The sequence below is a fragment of the Leucopleurus acutus genome (genome assembly GCF_964270905.1).
Source record: "Leucopleurus acutus genome assembly, chromosome: 17".
Lineage (NCBI taxonomy): Eukaryota > Metazoa > Chordata > Mammalia > Artiodactyla > Delphinidae > Leucopleurus > Leucopleurus acutus.
In genome coordinates this window covers 42147864-42173147 of record NC_139159.1, presented here as the reverse complement: position 1 = coordinate 42173147, position 25284 = coordinate 42147864, and the positions used below count along the sequence as shown (strand labels likewise).

General features: G+C 38.6%; 1 protein-coding gene across 1 annotated transcript in view; it reads left to right on the top strand.

Annotated features, from left to right (window-relative positions):
• Positions 1-10299: 10299 nt before the first annotated feature.
• Positions 10300-25284, top strand: part of RAD54B (RAD54 homolog B) — a gene marked incomplete at both ends in the record, with an annotated part of 90173 nt that continues 75188 nt past the window's right edge. Inside the window, 2 exons of the mRNA XM_082858955.1 lie at positions 10300-10434; positions 24285-24453. Coding sequence (XP_082715081.1) covers positions 10300-10434; positions 24285-24453 — 304 coding nt within the window. The remainder of the gene's footprint in view (positions 10435-24284; positions 24454-25284) is intronic.

Sequence of the window (25284 nt, the reverse complement as noted above, 5' to 3'; positions counted from 1 at the left end):
AGTCACGGCGAGCGGGGGCCACTCTTCATCGCAGTGCGCAGGCCTCTCACTGTCGCGGCCTCTCTTGTTGGGGAGCACAGGCTCCAGACGCGCAGGCTCAGTAGTTGTGGCTCACGGGCCTAGTTGCTCCGCGGCATGTGGGATCTTCCCAGACCAGGGCTCGAACCCGTGTCCCCTGCATTGGCAGGCAGATTCTCAACCACTGCACCACCAGGGAAGCCCCGAAGTGTAGTTTTTTAATGACCCTATTCTGGTTAGTATGTTTATCATATTATGTATTCTTGGGGTTTTGTTTTATTTTGTTTTGTTTTGTTTTTGGCCAAGCCACACGCGGGATCTTAGTTCCCTGACCAGAGAGATTGAACCCCATGCCACGGCAGTGAAAGCACCAAGTCCTAAACACTGGACCACCAGGGAATTCCCTAAGGGTTTTTTTTTTTTTTTGGCGATATGCGGGCCTCTCACTGTTGGGGCCTCTCCCGTTGCGGGGCACAGGCTCCGGACGCGCAGGCTCAGCGGCCATGGCTCATGGGCCCAGTCGCTCTGCGGTATGTGGGATCTTCCTGAACTGGGGCACGAACCCGTGTCCCCTGCATTGGCAGGCGGACTCTCAACCACTGCACCACCAGGGAAGCCCTCCCTAAGGGTTTTAAATGGAATAATGTTTGGAGGTGTTAATTTGGAAAAATATAATGCTGAATTGCAAGGTTTTCATTTTAAAGCAAAGGAGAAGACTAAAATAGCCAAAGAAAATTCTTAAAAAATTTTCAAGTTAGTAAATCTTTTTTTAATATTTATTTATTTATTCTTTTGGCTGTGCTGGGTCTTCGTTGTGGCACACAGGATCTTCAGTTATGGCATGCAAATTCTTAGTTGTGGCATGTGAACTTTTAGTTGCAGCATGTGGGATCTAGTTCCCTGACCAGGGATTGAACCCGGGCCACCTGCATTGAGAGCATGGAGTCTTAGGCACTGGACCACCAGGGAAGTCCTTCAAGTTAATAAATCTTAAAAAATGATTTGTGTTGACAAACTGTATATTATTCCTCAGTGAAGTTCTCTTTGCTAAAGAGAGGCTTTGGGAGTATTTTGGTAAAGGTTTGAACTAAAGCAGGCCTAATGGACCCCCTTAAGTCTGCAGCTGCTTTAAGTTGTTTAGGGATGAAGCTTTTCAATGTTCTGGTAAACCTGGAACAGTACAATTGCTACTTACTCTGACTAAACATTTCACCTGGCTCTGCTAGAACAATTTAGGGTCCTCTGGAATCATTGTTTCCTTTAAGTTAAATAAGGAATCAGAAATAATTCACTTGTAAGCCAAAGTCATGTAAAACAAATATCCAAAGCTGCTCCATAAACATGTGAAATTTTAAAAAGTTGCTCAATAACTGTATCTCCAAAACTCATTTTGATGAAAAAGCATAAAAATTAGGAATGAAAAAGGCTAGGCACTAGTCCTGACTTTCCTATTCATTCAACTTGCTGTGTGATATGAACAAATTAAATTATCAGTGGACCTCTTTTCTCATATATTCTTAAGTATAAAATAGGATTCAGGTGATAAACCATAACGGAAAATAATATGAAAAATTATTTTAAAAAATATAACTGAGTCACTTTGCTGTACAGCAGTAACTAACACATAGTTGTAATTCAACTATACTTCAGTAAAAAATAAATTAAAAAAATAGGATTCAGAATGTGTGTAGACTATGAATCATAAGAGATGTTATTACAGATATTTATTGAACAGTTGAAGTAAAAAGTAGCAGTCCAAAATTGATGAAATGTAGTGGCTAAGAAATAAGTCGAATAAACACAACTGAAAAAAGAAGGGTAATCTCACGAAAAGGAGGAATTCAAATTCATTCAGCTCTGATGTTGGTGTTGGTTAATCAATTAGCCAACATTATCAAAACCCAATTAACAAATGTTAATTCAAAATTTAAAGTTACAGAAACTTTTCCTTTCAGTAGTTCTAAAGTTAACTGAACCTGAGGATACAGTATAATGTCCTTATAAAAAGTATTTAATTGTGATAACACTTTAGTATTTAATTAATGATTAAAGAAGGAAAGGAACTAAAGTTTACCAAAATGTTTTTTTCCCAAAGATATCTGTATCCATAGAATTACCTGGATGAAGATTTTTAATTTATTTTTATTTATTTTTGGCTGCGCCTCACGGCTTGAGGTATCTTAGTTCCCCGGACAGGGTTTGAACCCAGGACACGGCAGTGAATGCGCTGAGTCCCACTGGACCGCTAGGGAATTCCCCCGGATGAAGATTTTTTTTTTTTTTTTAACTATATTCGCTATCTTGTCCTCATTCAGAGTCATGGTCTGTTTATTTGTCTGTTTTTTTATTTGTCTGTTTTTTAAATTTTTTGTTCTTGGGGACACGGCTTTAAATAGCACCTATACATGCTGATTCCTCTAAATTTCCAACCTAGACTTCTCCTGTGATGCCCCAGATTTGCATCTTGACATCTCCACCATTGCCTAGTAAGCACCCAGCAGGAACCACCTCACACAAAAGGGCCCACAACACAAAGGGGATGAGGAACCAAGCAGCAACCACCTCACACCAAAGGGCCCACATCACAAAGGGGATGAGGAACCCATTCCCTCCATGGTAACTACTCCTCTGATATTTTCTTTTTCTCAATAAATGGAAACTCCATGTTTCTAGTTTCTCAGGCCAAAAACCTTAGTCATTCTTATCTACTCTTTTTCTCTCACACTCTACCTCTGATCTGGCTTCTACCTTCCAAACATATCTTGACTCCAAACGTTACCCTCTCTGCTGCAGCCACCCGGGCTAAGCCACCATTGTTTCTTGTCTCAATTATGTAAATAGTCTTCTAACTCAGCTCAAAACCCTCCCATTTCAGAATAAAAGCCAGAGTTCTTATAATGGTCCTCAAGTTTCTACATGATTTTCCCCCTCCTTGTTATCTCTTTGACCTCATCTACTACTCCCTGAACTCACTCTGCTTCAGCTACCACTTCCTGATTTTACCAAAATAAAGTCCAAAAAATTGTAACAATTTATTATATAAAAAAGACAGCTACTCTACTACAATTTGGTAAGATTTAATACTGTAATTCTTCACGTATTTTTAGAGTTAATGTCTTTTGAAAATCATGCTAAATAATGAAAATTATTGTATTCACATGTTTTAAAGTGTTTTGTTCAAACTGGAGTATTTTTCTACATATTAACAGACGGTGACCTGGTTTGGGGATACTTTTACATTAAAGGGCCCACCACCTATGTATTTCTAACTAGTCACCATATTAAAAGGTGTTGGACCAACTTTAAAACGTCAGTTCACTTATTTCAGCTGGGTACCTAAAAGGAACATATTAACAAAGTCGTTGAAATTCCCTCATTCCTAAAATGAGGCATAATTTAGGAGCTATATGGTAAAAATCCATTATATTTGTATATTTTTACAATGCAGACAGACCATCAAACTGCACGAACATATCCATGTAGATGTTCTCAGATTTAAGAAATATGCCTCATCTGTCCTAGGATGTGGTCTGTAGCCTCAGCATGAACATCATTGCTGACCGTAGGCAGCAAATAAATACTTTTCTAATTGAACCATAATCCCCAATCATACTTGGCAGAGGTCAAGGAGAAAGGCAAAAACACTTGCGCAGTGATGCGATAAGGTCGTCCAATCAGAGTCGAGCTGGACTGGGATCTGCGGAAGTAAGGTAGTGCGCACGCGCGATGGGCTCGTCCGCAATTGGCAGCGCCGAGGCGGGAACCTTGAGCCGCTCTGTTGTTGAAGGAGCGCCGTCTCCTCCGGTTCTTCCTGGCTGGTGGCGCAGCGTCCTTCGGATCCTCTCTGGTGCGTCCCTGGAGGGGGAGGCTTGTGAGGCTGCGACAACCTGTAGGCTTGTGTGGGACAAAGAGGGGAGAGGCGCCGGAGTAGGCCTCCGACGGAGGAGGGAAGGAAGGCGGCGGAGCGCCTGTGGCCGCCTCCTGCGGGTCTGGGAGCGCGGAGGGGTCTCAAGTGTGAGGGGCGCCTTCGCTGCTGGCCGTGGGGTGGCTGGTGGCGGAGGGCGCGCCGTGCGGGTGTGTTTGTGGTGGGGAGGCCGACGCGAGAGGCGACTCCGGACGGTGGTGCTTCCGCGCCCGCACTGCGGTCAGCCCGCTCGGCTTCTGTGGCGCTTGGGTTTCTTTCCCCAGGACTAATCTCCACTCTCCTGCGCGGTATTAATTAATAGTAAGTAACGGAAGATTCTTGTAGGCCGGTTTAGCGGGGCCACAAAATCAAAGGAGCGATTTAAGCCACGAAGTGAAATAACTACTACCTAATGTAGTTAGAAGGCGAAAAGCAGAAACAGCAGGGGAGGTGCGTTGCTGGTTCTTGACTGTTTTATTTGCATTCTTGCGTCCTAGAGGTTTTTTTTTTCATCCTAGAGGTTTGATGGTTGCACCCCATCCCCCCTTCAAAGCCAAACCGAATCCACAGATTCTGGTCATAATCCCCTTTGTCGAACTTCATCCTTTGCTATCTATCCCCCCTCGCGGAAACTTTGTTATCTCTGCTCTTATAGGACCTTATGTATTAAACATCTAATAATGATTATCATAGATAGTAATATTACAGGTAACATTGAGTGCTTACTGTGTGTCAGACTTTGTACTTTAAGTATTTCATTTAATCCTCCCAACAATCTTATGAGTAATTATTGTTGTACCGCCTGTCATAGATGAGGAAAGGGAGACACAAAGAGGTTATGTAAACTGTGCAAGATCACATGCTTGGAAGTGTCAGTCCACATTTATAGTCAGGCATTTGCCTCCAAAACTGTATTCTTAATTATTACACAGTACAGTGTATTAAATTGCCAAGTACTGTAGGCCTTGTGATGTATCATCAGCCTGGATTTGCCATTTTACTTGGGAGAACAGAAGCAGTAGGTGTTAAGAGTGTAACAGATGTTGGAGCATCACAGTAGGGCTGCCAAATGGACGTTATTTTTAGGGCCTGGGAAGAGGGCTCAAATAGCACTAATTTAAGAAGTAATAAGGATCCAGAAGCATTTGGGGGAAATATACTGATGTCTGCAGTTTACTTTGAAATGCATCAACAAGTTAAATGGCTTGATGGATGCCTAAGGTCACATATAAATGGCAGAGCTAGAAATCAAGCCAAGGCAGGCTGACTCCAGAGTGTTTTCTTAACCACTGCCCTGTGCTGCTTCTCACATGCCTGCATACTCAAATTCATTATTTTCTTTAGTTTACAGTTAAATGAAAAATTAGACATTGTGTATTAGGTGTAGAAAAGTTTAAGGGTTTAAGGTAGTGATTCTTAGGATTGAGTGTTGAAAGAAGTTTTAGCAGCTAGTCTGTTCTCTTTATTTTATAAATGAGGAAGTTGATATACAGAGCATTTAAATAGCTTGCCCAAAGTTTCTAGTTACTGTATTTTTCTAGTGTTCCTCTTAAAAAGGTGTCAGTCTGCAGGCGGGTCTGACTAAATGTAGAGAATGGAACCTATTAAAATTCATGATGTGGACATCATGTTTTTTTAAAATTTTAATTAAGTAATTAATATATTTTTATTTTTGGCTGTTTTGGGTCTTTGTTGCTGCGCGTGTTGCTAGGCACGCGGGCTTCAGTAGTTGTGACACGCAGACTCAGTAGTTGTGGCTCGCGGGCTCTAGAGCACAGGCTCAGTAGTTGTGGTGCACGGGCTTAGTTGCTCTGCAGCATGTGGGATCTTCCCGCACCAGGGCTTGAACCTGTGTACCCTGCATTGGCAGGCAGATTCTTAACCACTGTGCCACCAGGGAAGCCCTCTGGTCTGTATTTTTTTTTTTTTTTTGGGGGGGGCTACTCTGTTTTTTTTTGTTTTGTTTGTTTGTTTGTGTTGTTTTGCATACGCGGGCCTCTCACTGCTGTGGCCTCTCCCGCTGCGGAGCACAGGCTCCGGACGCGCAGGCTCAGCGGCCATGGCTCACGGGCCCAGCCGCTCCACGGCATGTGGGATCCTCCCAGACCGGGGCACGAACCCGCGTCCCCTGCATCGGCAGGCGGACTCTCAACCACTGCGCCACCAGGGAAGCCCTGGTCTGTATTTTAATTGAGGTTTCTGTTTATTAATTCTTACACCACTACTAATCCCTCAAACTATATAAAGCCTGGTTATTTATCGAATACTCATGTATGTCATCATTTTTAAGTTGCTGTAATTGGGAAATGTCTAACCATCAGTGATGGCGTGTCACAGCTTAATTGGCTGCAGTTCTTTTTCTTTTTTTTTTTTTTTGTAGAAAATTGGAAATATGTAGGAAAGAACTCAGAAGAAAATAAAAAATTACTGGTAATTCTAACATCTAGACATAGTCAGTGTTGATGTTGTGGCATGTGTTTTTCTAGTCTTTTAAAAATCTTTATAGATGTGTAATTTACAGTTTATAATTCAATGCGTATACTTAGATGAGTTTTGACAAACTTGTAATCATACTACAATCTGATGCAGGTTATCTCAGTCACCCCGAAAAGTTCCTCATGCCCCTTTGCTTTCTAGTCTTTTAAAAAGTACAAACACACATACTATTTTTTTTTTTATAAAATTGGAATGATGCTGAACATGTTTGGTAGCCATTTGTGAAATTAAAACTTATTATTTTTAGAGCAGTTTTAGGTTTACAGCAAAGTTGAGGGGAAGGTGGAGATTTCCCATATATCCCTGCCTTCCCTCATTATCAGCATCCCTCAACAGAATGGTACATTTTTTACAGTTGACACACATAAGCACCCAAAGTCCATAGTTTACAATAGTATTCATTCTTGGCATTCTACATTCTGTGGATTTGGACAAATATATAATGACATGTATCCATCATTAGGGCATTATACAGAATATTTTCATTGCCTTAAAAAATTCTGTGCTCTGCCTTTGCATCCCTGCCCCTCCCCTAACCCTTGGCAACCACTGATCTTTTTAATGTCTCCATAGTTTTGCCTCCATAGTTTTTCAGGATGTCACATTGTTGGAATCATACAGTATGTAGCCTTTTCTGATTGCTTCTTTCATTTAGTAATATGCATTTTTGGTTCCTCCATGTCTTTTCATGGCTTGACAGCTTTTTGTTTTTTAAAGTGTGGAATAACATTCCATGGTCTGGATACACCACAGTTTATTTATCCATTCACCTACTGAATGCTTGGTTGCTTTCAAGTTTGGCAATTACTATTCGTAATTGTAATTATAGTTGCTATAAATATTTGTATGCAAGTTTTTGTGTGGACATAAAATTTCAACTCTTTGTTGAAAGGAGTTATCTTATGTTAAAAGTATGTTCAGTTTTGCAAGAAAGTGCTAAAATGTGCTAAAATGTTTTCCAGAGTGGCTGCACCATTTTGCATTCCCACCAGCAATGAACAAAAATTCCTACTGCTACACATCCTCACCAGCATTTGGTGTTGTCAGTGTTCTGGATTTTCTTCATTCTTGATGACCTATGATGTGGAGCATCTTTCCATGTACTTATTTGTTATCTGTATATCTTTTGTGATATGTCTTTTAAGGTCTTTGGCCCACTTTTTAACTGGGTTTTCTTATTGTTGAGTTTTAAGATTTCTTTGTACGTTTTGGATAATAGTCCTTTATCAGATGCACCTTTTGCAAATATTTTTTCCCAGTCTGTGGCTTGTCTTTTCATTCCCTTGACATTGCCTTTTTTCAGAGCAGAAGTTTTTAATTTTAATCAAGTCCAGATTATCATTTATCGTCTTTCATGGATTGTGCCTTTGGTGTTGTAGTTAAAAAGTCATCACCATACCCAAGATCATCTGGCTTTTCTTCTATATTATCTTCTAGGAGTTTTATAGCTTTGCGTTTTACATGTAAGCCTCTGATTCATTTTAAGTTATTTTTGTGAAGGGTGTAAAGTCTGTTTCTAGATTCATTTTCTTTGATGTGAATGTCCAGTTGTTTTAGCACCATTTGTGGAAGACACTATCTTTGCTCCATTGTATTGCCTTTGCTCCTTTGTCAAAGACTGTCTTTATGTGGGTCTATTTCTGGCTCTCTATTCTATTCTGTTGATTCATTTGTCTATTTCACCAGTACCACACTGTCTTGATTACTGTAGTTATATGTTAAGTCTTAAAGTCAGGTATTATCAGTTCTCTTTGTTCTCTTCTTTCCATATTGTGTTGGCTATTCTGGGTCATTTGCCTCTCCATATAAACTTTAGAATCAGTGTTTTGATATCCACAAAATAACTTGCTGGGATTTTAGTTGGGATGGTATTAATCTATAAAGTTGAGAAGAACTGACATCTTAACAGTATTTAGTCTTTCTATCCATGAACATGGAATATCTCCATTTATTTAGTTCATTGATTTCGCTCAGCAGAGTTTTATAGTTTTTCCCCACATAGATCTTATACATGTTTTGTTAGATTACACTTAAGTGTTTCATTTTTATGGGGTGCTGATGTAAATGGTATTGTGTTTTTAATTTCAAATTCCACTTATTCATTGCTGGTATGTTGGAAGACAATTGACTTTTGGGTATTAACCTGGTATCTTGCAGCCTTGCTAAAATTGCTTTCTATAGCCATTTTTTATTTGATATACAAAAAACATTTCACATCATTAAACATTCTTTTATTTTTTTAAATTTAAGGACTTACTTTTATTATTAACTTGGAAGTAGTTTTGATACCAGTTTTTATTATTTTTTAAATATTTATTTATTTGGTTGCACTGGGTCTTAGTTGCGGCAGGTGGGCTCCTTAGTTGTGGCATGCAAACTCTTAGTTGCGGCATGATGTGGGATCTAGTTCCCTGACCATTGATCGAACCTGGGCCCCCTGCATTGGGACCGCAGAGTCTTATCCACTGCGCCACCAGGGAAGTCCCTAAACATTCTTTTAAAATGTGATTTTTTCCCCCATTAATGGCTGTAGAATTATTTATATAACAAATACTGAATGCCTTCTTGTGTTGGTACTGGCAATATAGTGATGAATGGAATGTAAGACTTCATGCCTGATCCAGGAGTTTACAGCTTGGGTGAATTAATAGGTAGTTTCATTACAGTGTGAAAAGTGCTTGGGTAGTGCACACGTAGGAAGGGTCTCTAATCCAGTCTTTGAGCAGAGATGAAGAGGGCTCATAGTTAAGAGTCCTAAAGGATAAATTGGAATCAATCAGGCAAAGGAAAATACTAAAGGCATTCCCAACACTGTATAGGGGAAAGTGTGTTCAAAGGCCTAGAGGAAAAGAGAACATGGCTTGCTTGGGAAACTGCAGTACTACTCACCATTTTAGTGGTGTATGAAGAGAGTGTGTTCTATTTTGTGGATGTGATGTAACTTATTTGTCTAGTACCTTGTTATGGATATTCAAATTTCCTTTTTTTCTCTTACTATAAGTAATATTGGCATGATTACCCTTATACATAATTCTTTGAGTATATCTTTGGTAATTCCTTAGAGTAAATTCCCAGAAGTGGAATTTCTGGATTAAACAAATAATTTTGGTAGCCATGTACATCCTTGTTGATGCCATATCTTGTGTAGTGTTTTGTGAGATTACTTTGAATAAGAGTGCTTACTGCCGTCCATTGCAGAAGCATGATGTGTGCATGTAATGTTCTTGGCTTTTATCTGTCTCACCTGTCCTGTCCTGGTGGAAATAATATTGAGCAAAAGTTTGGAAACCTGGTTCTAGTCTCTTGATTTATATATTTAAAATATCCCGTGGTTTTAAAAGGAAATTGAACTGTAAATGTGTTCTTTTAATTGCCAGGATTTTATTCATTCATTCAAAAATATTCTTTAGTGATTATAATGTATCTGGTTTTGTGGTCGAAGCTGCTTACAGAGTGGTGAAGAAAACAAGAATGATTGCCACCCTCATGCAGTTTATGGATTAATGGAATAGAAAAAAAGCAACATGTTGGATGTATGTCTGTGAATAATTATGTTTCTTTTGATTTTGAAACTACTATGTAAATTGAGTTTAAGGCTATAGAATCATTATCTAATCTATAGTTTTATCAAAATTAATACAATATATGCTCAGGTTTACACCATGTAATTTAAATCTTAAATATTTTCAGAAGCCTTTTGTGATGGAAAATAAAATGTTACCAGCTGTTGAATTTGTTTCCTAAGGCTTTTTACAGGTTTATTCTCTTATATTTTTTAAGATGTCATGATTGTAGTGATGATATACTTGGAGGTGATTCTAATCTGACTTATGACTAGATCATTTTTGTTTTGGGTATTTTTCAGGTTAATACTGCTGAATATGAGACGATCGGCAGCACCAAGTCAGTTGCAAGGGAATCCCTTCAAAAAGCCAAAATTTGTACCGCCAGCAAGAAGTAATCCAAGTCCTAATGAAGAGGTTACAAAGCTGAATTCAGATATAAAATTATCTGAGGTAAAAAGACAAAACAAAACAGTAAAGGAAGTATAATCTAGAGAAGCATGTATTTTTTAAAAAGTGCCATTTAAACAGGTAGTATTACTTAATGCCTATAGGAATTTTCAGTATCTCTTATAAATTCTTCTAAAAACCTTAGAAATAATAACTAAATATATATATTTTAAAGGAACGACATAAAATAAACTTGGGTTAGGTCTGTAAAATAAACTTTTGTTAACAATGAAAAATACCTCTGCAAGGGAAGGGGTGGAGATTCTTGTTAAAAAAAAGGTTGTTCTGATCAGTGTTCTTTTTAAAGATAACACATAAATAAGTGAAAACTTTAAGGCAACTTAAAGAGAAAACATATAAATAATGCTTTATATCACTGTTCTGGACACTTCCTTTCATTTATGCTTATAAAAAGTAAGTGCTCGAAACAGTCTTTTTTTTTTTAAACAAATCTACATTATTTATTTATTTGTTTGTTTATTTATTTGGTTGCGTCAGGTCCTAGTTGTGGCACGTGGGATCTTCTTTGTGGCCTGTGGGGTTCTTTTGCTGCGGCAAGCGGGCGTCTCTCTAGTTGTGGCATGAGGGCTCCAAGGTGCGCAGGCCCAGTAGTTGCAGCATGTGGGATCCCAGTTCCCCAACCAGGGATCGAACCCACGCCCCCTGCATTGGAAGGCGGACTCCCAGCCACTGGACCACCAGGGAAGTCCCGAAGCAGTCTTTTTTTTTTTTTTTAGTTTCATTAATTTTTATTAATTTATTTGTTTATTTTTGACTGCGTTGGGTCTTCGTTGCTGCGCGTGGGCTTTCTCTAGTTGCGGCGAGCAGGGGCTACTCTTCATTGTGGTGTGCAGTCTTCTCATTGCCGTGGCTTCTTGTTGCGGAGCGTGGGCTCTAGCCACACAGGCTTCAGTAGTTGTGGCTCGTGGGCTTTAGAGTGCAGGCTCAGTAGTTGTGGCACATGGGCTTAGTTGCTCCACAGCATGTGAGATCTTCCCAGACCAGGGATCAAACCCGTGTCCTCTGCACTGGTAGGTGGATTCTTAACCACTGTGCCATCAGGGAAGCCCCTGAAACAGTCTTAATATATATTCTTTACTACTAAGATGAAGGATTGTTTTAGTCTTAGGTATATAGAAGTTATATAAAGGTTATATAGAGCATATATAAAATGGGCAGTCCACACTTCTGCTACTCTACAGTTCTCTGATTCATTTATGTTATGGAGATAAAAGTCTACTGATATTTCTTCTATTTTTTTTATTATGGTAAGATATGTATAACATAAAATTTGCCATTTTACCATTTTTAAGCATGCAGGTAGGTGGCATTAATTTCGTTCACACTGTTGTGCAAAAATCACCACTGTCTGTGTTCAAAACTTTTTCATTACTCTAAACAGAAACTTTGTAACCATTAGGGTATAATTCCCTGCTCTCCCCTCCGGTCATCACTATTCTACTTTCTGTCTCCATGGATTTGATTACCCTAGGTACCTCATATAAATGGAATCATAAATATTTGCCCTGTTGTCTCTGGCTTATTTCATTTAGCCTGACGTTTTCAGGATCATTCATGTTGTAGCAGGTATCAGAACATCAGTGCTTTGTATGGTTAAGTAGTATTCAGTTGTATATGTATATACTGTATTTTGTTTATTCACTCATTTGTTGATAGATACTTGAGTTGTTTCCACTTTTTGGCTATTATGAATAATGCTGATGTGAACACTGGCATACAAGTTTCTGTTTGGGTACCTGTTTTCAGTTCTCTTGTGTATATACTTAGGAGTGGAATTGCTAGATCATATGGTGATTCTGTGTTTATTTTTTGAGGAACTACCAAATTGTTTCCATAGCTACTGAACCATTTTACATTCCCACCAGCAATGTGTGAGGGTTCCAGTTTCTCCACATCCTCAGCAACACTGGTTATTTTCTGTTTTCATTGCTGTTGTTGTTTTTTTTTGTTTTGTTTTGACTATGGCCATTCTTGTTGGTGTGAAGTGGCATTTCATTGTGGTCTTGATTTGCATTTTCCTAATGACTAGTAATGCTGAGCATCTTTTCGTGTGCTAATTGACCATTTGCTTATCTTCTTTGGAGAAATATCTGTTCAAGTCCTTGGCTTTTAACTGGTGTTTTGTCTTTTTGTTGTTGAAAACATCTGTTGATATTTGACTCTGTGTTTTTTGGCCTGCATCTGTTTATTTTATCCTACACTCCTTTAGAATTCTGGCCACAATGTAAGGAGAAAACTATGTAAGCATAGTTTTTAATTTTAAATAAGGTTTCTTTTTGTACAAGCAGCTTTATTTAAATACAATTCACATACCTGTAGTCTACCTACTACAATTCAGTTGTCTTTAGTATGTTCAGAGTTGTGCAGTGCTCACCAAAAGAACATTTTTATCATTCCAGAAAGAGACCTCATACACATCAGCCCATCAAAATCCCCCAGCCCTTAGCAACCACTAATCTACTTTCTGTTTCTATATATTTACCTATTATGAACATTTCATATAAATGGAATCACACATGTGGCCTTTTGTGACTCACTTTTTTCAGTTAGCATAGTGTTTTTCAAAAGGCTCATCTTCATTGTAGCATGTATCAGTAATTCATTTCTTTTTATTGCTGAATGTATTAGTTTTCTATTGCTGCTGTAACAGATTACCAGAAATTTAGTGACTTAAAACAATGCAAATGTGGGACTTCCCTGGTGGTCCAGTGGTTAAGATTCTGCCTTCCAATGCAAGAGACGTGGGTTCGATCCCTGGTCAGGGAACTAAGATCCCACATGCTTCAGGACAACTAAGCTCACACACCACAACTACTGAGCCTGCGCTCTCTTGAACCCATGCACCACAACTAGAGAGAAGCCCACGCGCTGCAACGAAGAGCCTGTGCACCGCAACAAAAGATTCCATGTGCCGCAACTAAGAACCGATGCAGCCAAATAAATAAATATTAAAAAAAAAGGAAAATAATGCAAATGTATTATCTTACAGATCTGTAGGTCAGAAGCCCAACGTGGGTCTCACTGGGCTAAGATCAAGGTGTTGGCAGGGTTGCATTTATTTCTGGAGGTTTTAAGAATGTTTCCTGGGCTTCCCTGGTGGCGCAGTGGTTGAGAGTCCGCCTGCCGATGCAGGGGACATGGGTTCGTGCCCCGGTCCGGGAAGATCCCACATGCCGCGGAGCGGCTGGGCCTGTGAGCCATGGCTGCTGAGCCTGCGCGTCCAGAGCCTGTGCTCCGCAACAGGAGAGGCCACAACAGTGAAAGGCCCACGTACTGCAAAAAAAAAAAGAATGTTTCCTTTGCCTTTTCTGGGTTCTACAGACCACCTACATTCCTTTGCTCATGGTCCCCTTCCTACGTTTTCAAAATTGGTAATGGCGGTTTGAGTTCTTATATTGCCATCTTTTTGGTTCTCTGAAACTGGAACTCATTTGGTGAGATTGGGCCTGCCTGGATAATTCAGGACAATCTCTCTATTTCAAGGTCCTTAACCTTAATTGCATCTGCAAAGCGTCTTCTGCCACGTAAGGTAACATATCCACAGGTTCTGGGAATTAGGGTGTAGACACCTTCGGGAGGCATTATTCTGCTTGCCACACTGAATAATATTTCATTTTATTAATATACCATATTTTTTTTGTTTTGTTTTGTTTTGTTTTTTTGCGGTACGTGGGCCTCTCACAGTTGTGGCCTCTCCCGTTGCAGAGCACAGGCTCCGGATGTGCAGGCTTAGCGGCCATGGCTCACGGGCCCAGCCGCTCTGCGGCATGTGGGATCTTCCCGGACCGGGGCACGAACCTGTGTCCCCTGCATCGACAGGCGGACTCCCAACCACTGCACCACCAGGGAAGCCCTAATATACCATATTTTATTTTTCCATCTCTCGGTTGATGGGTGTTTGGTTTGTTTCCATTTTTAAAATTTTTTAGGTGTTATGAATAATGCTGATGAATATTAGTGTATAAATTGTTGTGTAGACGTATGTTTTTTTCTCTGTTTTTGTTGTTTTTGCGGTATGCGGGCACGAAGCCGTGTCCCCTGCATCGGCAGGCAGACTCTCAACCACTGCGCCACCAGGGAAGCCCCTAGACGTATGTTTTCATTTCTTTCGGGTGCATTCCTAGGAGTGGAATTGCTGGATCATATGATAATTCTGTGGTTAACCTTTTAATAAAATGCCAGACTCTTTTCCAAGGTGGCTGTACTGTTTCATTCCCACCATTAATGTATGATGGTTTCAGTCCTCCACATCCTTATCAACACTTATTATTATCTATTTGATTATAAACCATACTGTGGATGAAGTAGTATCTCATTTGGGGTTATGGTTTACATTTCCTTGATGGCTGATGTCATTGAGCATCTTTATATGTGCGTATCAGCCATTTGAATATCTTCTTTGGAGAACTGTCTATTCAGATCCTTTGTCCTTTTTATAAGTTGGATTATTTGCTTTTTATTATAGAGTTGTAAGGGTTCTTTGTATATTCTAAACATAGGTCCCTTATCAGATATATGATTTGCAAATATTTTCACACATTCTGTTTTTGCCTTTCACTTTCTTGATGGTTTCATTTGTAGCACAAAAGTTTAAAATTTTGACCAAGTCCAGTTTATCTGTTTTTTTTTTTTTGGTGTTGGTAGTACTTGTGATTTTAGTGTTATATCTAAGAAGGTCATGAAGATTTACTATATTTTCTTCTAAGAGTTTTATAGTTTTAGTTCTTACATTTCAGCCTGTGACCCATTTTGAATTAGTTTTCACGTATGGTGTGAGGTAGGAATCCAATTTTATCTTTTTTCATGTGGATATCTAATTGTTCCAGGACCATTTGTTGAAAAGACTGTATTTTTCCCCCATTGGATCGTCTTGACACCCTTGACTTTATGTTTATTTTCTGATGGAGTTTCTAATGACTAATTCCAAACCCAAAATGCTGATTTATTCTTTTCCTCTTATAATTAATATCAAGAAACTAAATAGTTGTCTTTAAAAACTAATGAAGTAGGCATTTTTTGAAATTATACAGCTGTTTTAAGCAAGGCAACACGCGAAGCACAAAAGTATTAAGCTTAGCAGTCAACTTTAGTGTCCCGTTAATTTGTTTATTCCATTCTTAAATTTTTATTCTTGAATTATTTCTCATCTTAGATTGGATTAATCCAGACTGAGAAAGTATTGTTTTGGTGACTTCAGGGGTTTTATACTTGAGTGGTCTGATAAATACAAAATCTGGAACAAATTGAGCATCAAAACAAATATACTAATGGATAATAACCCACTGAATAATGTGGGTTATTTTAGGAGTCTGAATCCATACTAATACAACTAAATAACTAAATGGGGAGGAGCGTAAGCTCTTTCTCAGAGTGGAATGCTAAATCATAAAAATAAAAGTAATGTAATGATGGTGTTGGAAAATATTAATGGATTCCAAAACAAGTGGGTGAATGTTTGATCAGGAAATAGGATATTTGAATAGACTCAAGCATCTCCTAACAACATACTTTAAAAAATTACAAATAGAAAAATACTAGCTTTGCAGGGATACCTGGTAGACATCACTTTAATCAAGTGAATGCCTCCTGTAATGGGACAAATTAACATTATTTGCCCCTGGTATGATGAACTGTGATATTCCTGTCCAAAATGCATAACCTGAAACTCATCATTAGGAAATATCAGACAATCCAGATAGAGGAGCATTCTACAAAATAACTGGCCTGTAGTCTTCAAAAGTGTCAAAAATCACAAAAGATAAATAAAGGTTGAGGAACTGTTCTAGATTAAAGGAGACTAAAGAAACTTGTTGATTAAATGTATTGTGTGATCTGGGATTGGATCCTGGCTCAGGGAAGAAACTATCAAAAGACATTGTTGGGGTAAGTGACCCCATTTGAATATGAACTGTGGATTGGGTAATAGTATTATACTACCAGTGTTAAATTCTTGGTTTTGATAATTTTACTGTGATTATGTAAGAGAGTGTCTTTGCTCTTTGCAAGCACACTTTGTAGTATTTAGAGGTAGAGGAGCACAGTGTGTCCAGCTTACTTTCAGATGTGTGTATACACACACACACAAACACACACACGGAGAGATAGAGGGAAAGTAAAAGAAGCAAAATGTAAACAAATGGTGAATTTGGGTAAAGGGTATATGAGACTTCCTTGTATTATTTCTGGATTGTTTCTATAAGTTTAAAATTATATAAAAATAAAATGTTGCAAAAAATAAAATGTTGCAAAAAATAAAATTTAGGCCTTCATTAGTTTATTGCCATGACTTACTTTATTTTTTATTTATTTTTTGGGATCAGCAGTAATCTTTTTTTCATTTAAAAAAAATTTTAATAGATCTTTATTGGAGTATAATTGCTTCACAATACCGTGTTAGTTTCTGTTGCACAACAAAGCAAATCAGGCATATGCATACACATGTCCCCATATCCTCTCGCTCTTGGGCCTCCCTCCCATCCTCCCTATCCCACTCTAGGTCGTCACAAAGCACTGAGCTGATCTTGTGCTTTGCTGCTGCTTCCCACCAGCCAACTGTTTTGCATTTGGTAGTGTATATATGTCGATACTACTCTCACTTTGCCCCAGCTTCGCCCTCCCACCCCATGTGATCAAGTCCATTCTCTATGTCTACCTCTTTATTCCTGCCCTGCAACTAGGTTCATCAGTACCATTTTTTTAAAATTGCATATATATGCATTAGCATACGGTATTTGTTTTTCTCTTTCTGACTTACTTCACTCTGTATGACAGACTCTAGGTCCATCCACCTCACTACAAATAATTTCTTTTCTTTTTATGGCTGAGTGATATTCCACTGTATATATGTACGACGTCTTCTTTATCCATTCATATGTCGATGGACATCTAGATTGGTTCCATGTCCTGGCTATTGTAAATAGTGCTTCAGTGAACATTGTGGTGCATGTCTCTTTTTGAATTATGGTTTTCTCAGGGTATATACCCAGCAGTGGGATTGCTGGGTCATATGATAGTTCTATTTTTAGTTTTTTAAAGAACGTCCATACTGTTTCCGTGGTGGTTGTATCAACTAACATTCCCACCAACAGTGTAGGAGGGTTCCCTTTTCACCACATCCTTTCGAGCATTTATTGTTTCTAGCTTTTTCGATTATGGCCATTCTGATGGGTGTGAGGTGATAACCTCATTGTAGTTTTGATTTGCATTTCTCTAATAATTAGTGATGTTGAGCATCTTTTTATGTGCCTCTTGGCCATCTGTATGTCTTCCTTGGTGAAATGTCTATTTAGGTCTTCCACCCATTTTTTAACTGGATTGTTTGTTTTCTTGGTATTGAGCTCCATGAGCTGTTTGTATATTTGGAGATTAATCCTTTGCCTGTTGTTTCATTTGCAAATATTTTCTCCCATTCTGAGCGATGTCTTTTTGTCTTGTTTATGGTTTCCTTTACTGTGCAAAGCTTTTAAGTTTAATTAAGTCCCATTTGTTTATTTTTGTTTTTATTTCTGTTACTCTAGGAGGTGGGTCAAAAAAGATCTTGCTGTGATTTATGTCAAAGAGTGTTTTTCCTTGTTTTCATCTAAAAGTTTTATAGTGCCTGGTCTTGCATTTAGGTCTTTAATCCATTTTGAGTTTATTTTTGTTTATGGTGTTAGGTAGTGTTCTAATTTCATTCTTCTACATGTAGCTGTCCAGTTTTCCCAGCACCACTTATTGAAGAGGCTGTCTTTTCTCCATTGTAGTTTCTTGCCTCCTTTGTCATAAATTAGGTGCCCATATGTACCTGGGTTTATCTCTGGGCATTCTATCCTGTACCATTGATCTATATTTCTTTTTTTGTGCCAGTACCATACTGACTTGATTACTGTAGCTTTGTGGTATAGTTTGAAGTTGGGGAGCCTGATTCCTCCAACTCCGTTTTTCTTTCTCAAGATTGCTTTGGCTATTTGGGGTCTTTTGTGTTTCCATACAAATTGTAAGATTTTTTGTTCTAATTCTGTGAAGAATGCCATTGGTAGTTTGATAGGAATTGCACTGAATCTGTAGCTTGCTTTGGGTAGGATAGTCATTTTCACAATATTGATTCTTCCAATCCAAGAACATGGTATATTTCTCCGCCTGTTTATGTCATCTTTGAGTTCTTTCATCCGTGTTTTATAGTTTTCTGAGTACAAGTCTTTTACCTCCTTAGGCAGGTTTATTCCTAGGAATTTTATTCTTTTTGTTGCAGTGGTAAATGGGATTGTTTCCTTAATTTCTTTTTCTGATTTTTTGTTGTTGGTGTATAGGAATGCCAGAGATTTCTGTGCATTAATTTTGTATCCTGCAACCTTACCAAATTCATTGATTAGTTCTAGTAGTTTTCTGGTCGCATCTTTAGGATTTTCTATGTATGGTGTCATGTCATCTGCAAACAGTGACAGTTTCGCTTTTTCCTTTCCAATTTGGATTCCTTTTATTTCTTTTTCTTCTTAGATTGCTGTGGCTAGGACTTCCAAACTATGTTGAATAATAGTGGCGAGAGTGAACATACTGTTCTTCTTCCTGATCTGAGAGGAAATGCTTTCAGTTTTTCACCATTGAGAATGATGTTAGCTGTGGGTTTGTTGCATATGGGCTTTATTATGTTGAGGTATGTTCCCTCTATGCCCACTTTCTGGAGAGTTTTTATCATACATGGGTGTTGAATTTTGTCAAATGCTTTTTCTGCATCTATTGAGATGATCATATGGTTTTTATTCTTCAGTTTGTTAATGTGGTGTGTCACATTGATTGATTTACGTATATTGAAGAATCCTTGCATCCCTGGGATAAATCCCACTTGATCATGTTGTATGATCCTTTTAATGTGCTGTTGGATTCTGTTTGCTAGTATTTTGTTCAGGATTTTTGCATCTATGTTCATCAGTGATATTGGCCTGTAGTTTTCTTTTTTTGGGGCGTCTTTGCCTGGTTTTGGTATCAGGGTGATGGTGGCTTCATAAAATGAATTTGGGAGTTTCTCCCTCTGCAATTTTTTGGAAGAGTTTGAGGAGGATCGGTGTTAGCTCTTCTCTAAACGTTTGATAGAATTTGCCTGTGAAGCCATCTGGTCCTAGACTTTTGTTTGTTGGAAGATTTTTAATCACAGTTTCAATTTCATTACTTGTGATGGGTCTGTTTATATTTTCTAATTTTTCTTGGTTCAGTCTTGGAAAATTGTACCTTTCCAAGAATTTGTCCATTTCTTCTTGGTTGTCCATTTTATTGGCATATAATTGTTTGTAGTAGTCTCTTATAATCCTTTGTATTTCTGCAGTGTCAGTTGTGATTTCTCCTTTTTCATTTTTAATTTTATTGATTTGCATCCTCTCCCTTTTTTTCTTGATGAGTCTGGCTAAAGGTTTATCAATTTTATCTTCTCAAAGAATCAACTTTTAGTTTTATTGATCTTTGCTATTATTTTCTTCGTTTCTATTTCATTTATTTCTGTTCTGATCTTTATGATTTCTTTCCTTCTACTGTCTTTGTGTTTTCTTTGTTCTTCCTTCTCTAGTTGCTTTAGGTGTAAGGTTACATTGTTTATTTGAGATTTTTCTTGTTTCTTGAGGTGAGATTAAATTTATGTAATCTTCCCTCTTAGAACTGCTTTGGCTGCATCCCATAGCTTTTGGGTCATCGTGTTTTTGTTGTCATTTGTTTCTGTGTATTTTTTGATTTCCTCAGTGATCTCTTGGTTATTTAGTAGCGCACTGTTTAGCACCCATGTATTTGTGTTTTTTACAGTTTTTTTTCCTGTAATTGATTTCTAATCTCATAGCATTGTGGTCAGAAAAGATGCTTGATACGATTTCAATTTTCTTAAATTTTCTGAGGCTTGATTTGTGACCCAAGATGTGATCTATCCAGGAGAATGTTCCATGTGCACTTGAGAAGAAAGTGTATTCTGCCACTTTCGGGTGGAATGTCCTATAAATATCAATTAGATCTATCTGGTCTGTTGTGTCATTTAAAACTTGTGTTTCCTTATTTATTTTCTGTTTGGATGATTTGTCCATTGGTGTAAGTGGGGTGTTAATGTCCCCTACTATTATTGTGTTATTGTAGATTTCTCCTTTCATGGTTGTTAGCATTTGCCTTATGTATTAGAGTGCACCTATGTTGGGTGCATAAACATTTATAATTGTTATATCTTCTTCTTAGATTGATCCTTTGATCATTATGTAGGGTCCCTGCTTATCTCCTGTAATAGTCTTTATTTTAAAGTCTATTTTATCTGATGTGAGCATTGCTACTCCAGCTTGCTTTTGATTTCTATTTGCATGGAATATCATTTTCCATCCCTTCAGTTTCAGTCTGTATGTGTCCCTAGGTCTGAAGTGGGTCTCTTGTAGACAGCATATATATGGGTCTTGTTTTTGTATCCATTCAGCCAGTCTGTGTCTTTTGGTTGGGGCATTTAATCCATTTACCTTCAGGGTTATTATTGATATATATGTTGCAATTACCATTTTCTTAATTGTTTTGGGTTTGTTTTTGTGGGTGCTTTTCTTCTCTTTTGTTTCCCACTTGGAAAAGTTTCTTTAGTGTTTGTTTTAAAGCTGGTTTGATGGTGCCGAATTCTCTTTGCTTTTGTTTGTCTGAAAAGCTTTTGACTTCTCCATCGAATCTGAATGAGATCTTTGCTGGGGAGAGTAATCTTGGTTGTAGATTTTTTCTCTTTCATCACTTTAAGTATATCCTGCTATTCCCTTCTGGCCTGCAGAGTTTCCACTGAAAAATTAGCTGGTAACCTTATGGGGATTCCTTTGTATGTTATTTTTGTATTTTTCCTTGCTGCTTTTAATATTTTTTCTTTGAATTTAATTTTTGTTAGTTTGATTAATATGTCTCTTGGTGTGTTTTTCATAAGGTTTATCCTGTATGGGACTCTCTTTGCTTCCTGGACTCAGGTGACTATTTCCTTTCCCACATTAGGGACGTTTTCGACTATAATCTCTTCAAATATTTTCTCAGACCCTTTCTTTTTCTCTTCTTCTTCTGGGACCGCTATAATTCAAATGTTGGTGCGTTTAGTGTTGTCCGAGAGGTCTCTGAGATTGTCTTCAATACTTTTCATTCTTTTTCTTTATTCTGCTCCTCGACAGTTATTTCTACCAGTTTGTCTTCCCACTCACTTATTCGTTCTTCTGCCTCCATTATTCTGTTATTGCTTCCTTCTAGTGTATTTTTTATTTCAGTTATTGTGTTGTTCATCTCTCTTTATTTGTTCTTTAGTTCTTCTAGATCTTTGTTAAACATTTCTTGTATTTTCTCAATCCATGCTTCCATTCTATTTCTGAGATTCTGGATCACCTTTGCTATCATTACTGTGAATTCTTTTTCAGGTAGATTGCCTATTTCTTCTTCATTTATTTGGTCTTGTAGGTTTTACCTTGCTTCTTCATCTGTGACATTCTTTTTTGCCATCTCTCTCTCTCTCTTTTTTTTTTTTTTTTTTAAATGAGTGGGATTGTGTTCCTGTTTTACTCGTTGTTCGGCCTGAGGCTTCCAACACTGGAGTTTGTAGGCTATTGGATAGAGCTGGGTCTTGGTGCTGAGATGAGGAACTTTGTGAGACCTCACGCCAATGAATATTCCCTGGGGTCAGAGGTTCTCTGTTAGTCCAGTGGTTCGGACTGGAGCTCCCACTGAAGGAGCTTCCCCCAGCCCCAGGCTCATGAGTCAAGATCCTGCAAGCCGTGTGTGGTGGCAAAAAAATAAAAGAGAGAAAAATAACAAAGTAGAAAATAAAACTAGACTAGGAGACTAACAGATATGTTAGAAAGAATGTAAAAATAAAAATATAGATGAATCAACAACCAGAAGATACATCAGTACCACAAGAGTGAAAAAGAGGAGGAGGGAAAGGAAGAAGAAAAGGGTGGGTGAGGCCTTGGCTGTGGAGAGCAGGGCCTAAGCAAGGGCGAAGTTTGGGTGGTGGGCCTGGCCCACGATCCAGACCCACAGGGCTGGAAAAGGCCCTGGCAGTGCAGATTAGGCTCAAGGAACAGAAGGGGCCCAGTTGTGCCCCCAACCCCGGTCTCAGAGGGCAGGGAACCGCACCTGGGAGCCTAGCAGGCTTCCTGGGGTTGAGTGGGTGGGGCAAACGCCCTCCTCTTCTCTCCTGCTCCTCTGGTCTGGGAGGGCCCTTCCTGCCTGCCTCTCCTGATCTCCCTAGTCTCCCTCCTATGCCCCAGGACCAATGCAGCTGGTGCTGGGGGGAGGACAGGAGAATGGGGGGCCTTGGAGGGCAGGGGACCAGCCTGGGAGCTCAGCAGCCTCCCCTGCCCAAGAGGGCCATACAGTTGCCCTCTGCTCCTCACCCGCTCTCCCGGAGAGTCCGTCCTACCTGCCTCTCCTGATCTCCCTGGCCTCAGAGGCGCTGATCTTGTCTGGCCTCCACTTCTCCCCCCTCGGTACCCCTCTGTCCTACTGGTTCACCTTGGGGTTCCTCCCGTCTCCTTGGGGGTCAAAATCCCCCACCAGCGGCCAGCAGGCACCCTAGTTGTGGGGAGACACTAACTCTGCATCTTCCCACACTGCCATCTTGACTCCTCCCTCACCTGACTTACTTTAAAATCTTATCAGATAGGTTTTTGAATGTCTCTGAAATTTATTATAATGAATATTTATAGAGATATGATGACTGTGTCTGTTATTGTGAGTTGTTATTTAAAAAACATTTCAAACATACTATGGTAAGCAGAAAAATGGCCTTCCAAAAATGTCCATGTCCTAATCCCTGGAACCTGTGAATATGTTACCTCACGTGGCAAAAGGGACTTTGACTGGGTGATTAATGTTAAGGACCTTGAGGTGGGGTGGGGGGTGGTCATCCTGGATTATCCAGATGGGCCCAGTATAATCACAGAGGTCCTTAAAAGTAGAAGAGGGAGACAGATGAGAGGGTTAGAGAAAGAGATTTGATTAAGGAAGCAGGGGCAGAGAGATGCAGAGGAACTGGCTTTGAAGTAGAGGAATGGGGCCACAAGCCAAGGAATGTGGGTAGCTTTTAGAAGTTTGAAAAGTCAAGGAAATGTTTTCTCCCTTAGAACCTCCTGAAAGAAATGCTGCCCTGCTGATTACCTTGATTTTAGTCCATTAAGAGCCAAGTGAGAGTTCAAACTTACAAAATTATAAAATAAATTTATGTTGCTTTAAGCCACTAAGTTTCTTGTAATTTGTTACAGCAGCAACAGAAAGCTAATACATATACAAAAATAGAGAAAGGAGTATATGAAGAACCCCCATGTACCCATCATCCAGCTTCAACGATTGTCAGTTTATGACAGTTGTTCTTGCTTCATTTTTTCCTCTCCAGCTCCCTCCCCCCTTCTTCCCCTCTCATTATTTTGATGCAGATTCCAGGAATATCTTTTCATTTGTAAATATTTTAGTATTTGCCTTTAAAACATAAGGTACTGTTAAAACAACAATACAGTGCAGGTATCATTATCACACTTAAATAAACAATATTTAAGTGTTTCTTTTAATATTGAGAAATTTAGCAAGAATAAAAGCAGTTGACTGAGAATGGCATATTGTGACTTGTTTAAAACCTCATTTGATATGTTGCTTAAAATACACTATAATTGTAAGCATAATTTTCATTCTGTGATGTCTTTCAGCTTTTATTATGTAATAAAAGTAGCTTAAAAAACAAACAATAAAAATTATAATTTTTATTTTTAAATATTCCCCATTTAGGTATGAGAAACTAGTAGCTCACATTTTAAATTAGGAATCTATTATGTAAAAATATGGGAAATTAAGTTTAATATCAGCATAAAATACATATTTTGTTCTTTTAGGTTGCTACAAATAAGGATACTTTTTTGCAGTCACAAAATGATCCCAGAATATGCAGTTTTAATCTGCCTACTGAAGAAAGTTCTAGAGGAATTAATCATGAGGATAATTACAGGGAAAAATATTGTTTGGAAGCATCTGCAAAGACAACATCAGACCCACATCATACAGGTAAGACTGTTCAGGTTTTTACTTGACCAGGCTTATTACAGTATTATTTAAATTGATTATTTACAAGAATGAATATGTTATATTTGAAAATAGTTGATGTAATACCACTAGGTCGCTGGCAATTCAGATTTTTTGTTGTCGTAATTTATCTTTAATGATGGATTAATAACCACATCATTCAAATCTTGCATTTTGTAGTAGGCATATGTCTAAGGTTATTCATTGTAAACTTATTGGTCAAATAATGGTCTTTACCTCAAGTAGCAAAATAAATTGTGTTTAAAGATTTTCTTTTAAATTTACTTATTTTTACTTATTTATTTTTGGCTGCGTTGGGTCTTCGTTGCTGCATGTGGGCTTTCTCTAGTTGCGGTGAGTGGGGGCTACTGTTTGTTGCAGTGCACGGGCATCTCATTGTGGTGGCTTCTCGTTGCAGAGCACAGGCTCTAGGCATGTGGGCTTCAGTAGTTGTGACACGTGGGCTCAGTAGTTGTGGCTTGCGGGCTCTAGTGCATGGGCTCAGTAATTGTGGCGCATAGGCTTAATTGCTCCGTGGCATGTGAGATCTTCCCGGACCAGGGCTTGAACCCATGTCCCCTGTATTGGCAGGTGGATTCTTAACCACTGAGCCACCAGGGAAGTCCTAAAGATTTGATTTTTAAAAAAGTTTTAAAATGCATTAACAGCACTAAAAGGAGTGGTGAACTTTAAATGAGTAAAACTGTTGATTCATTTTAGTCCATTGGAGTAACTTAAAATCAGTTAGATTTGAATTATGAAAGTATATAATTGCAGGAAAACCAAGCATTTAACAAGTTGAATTGAGTTAAA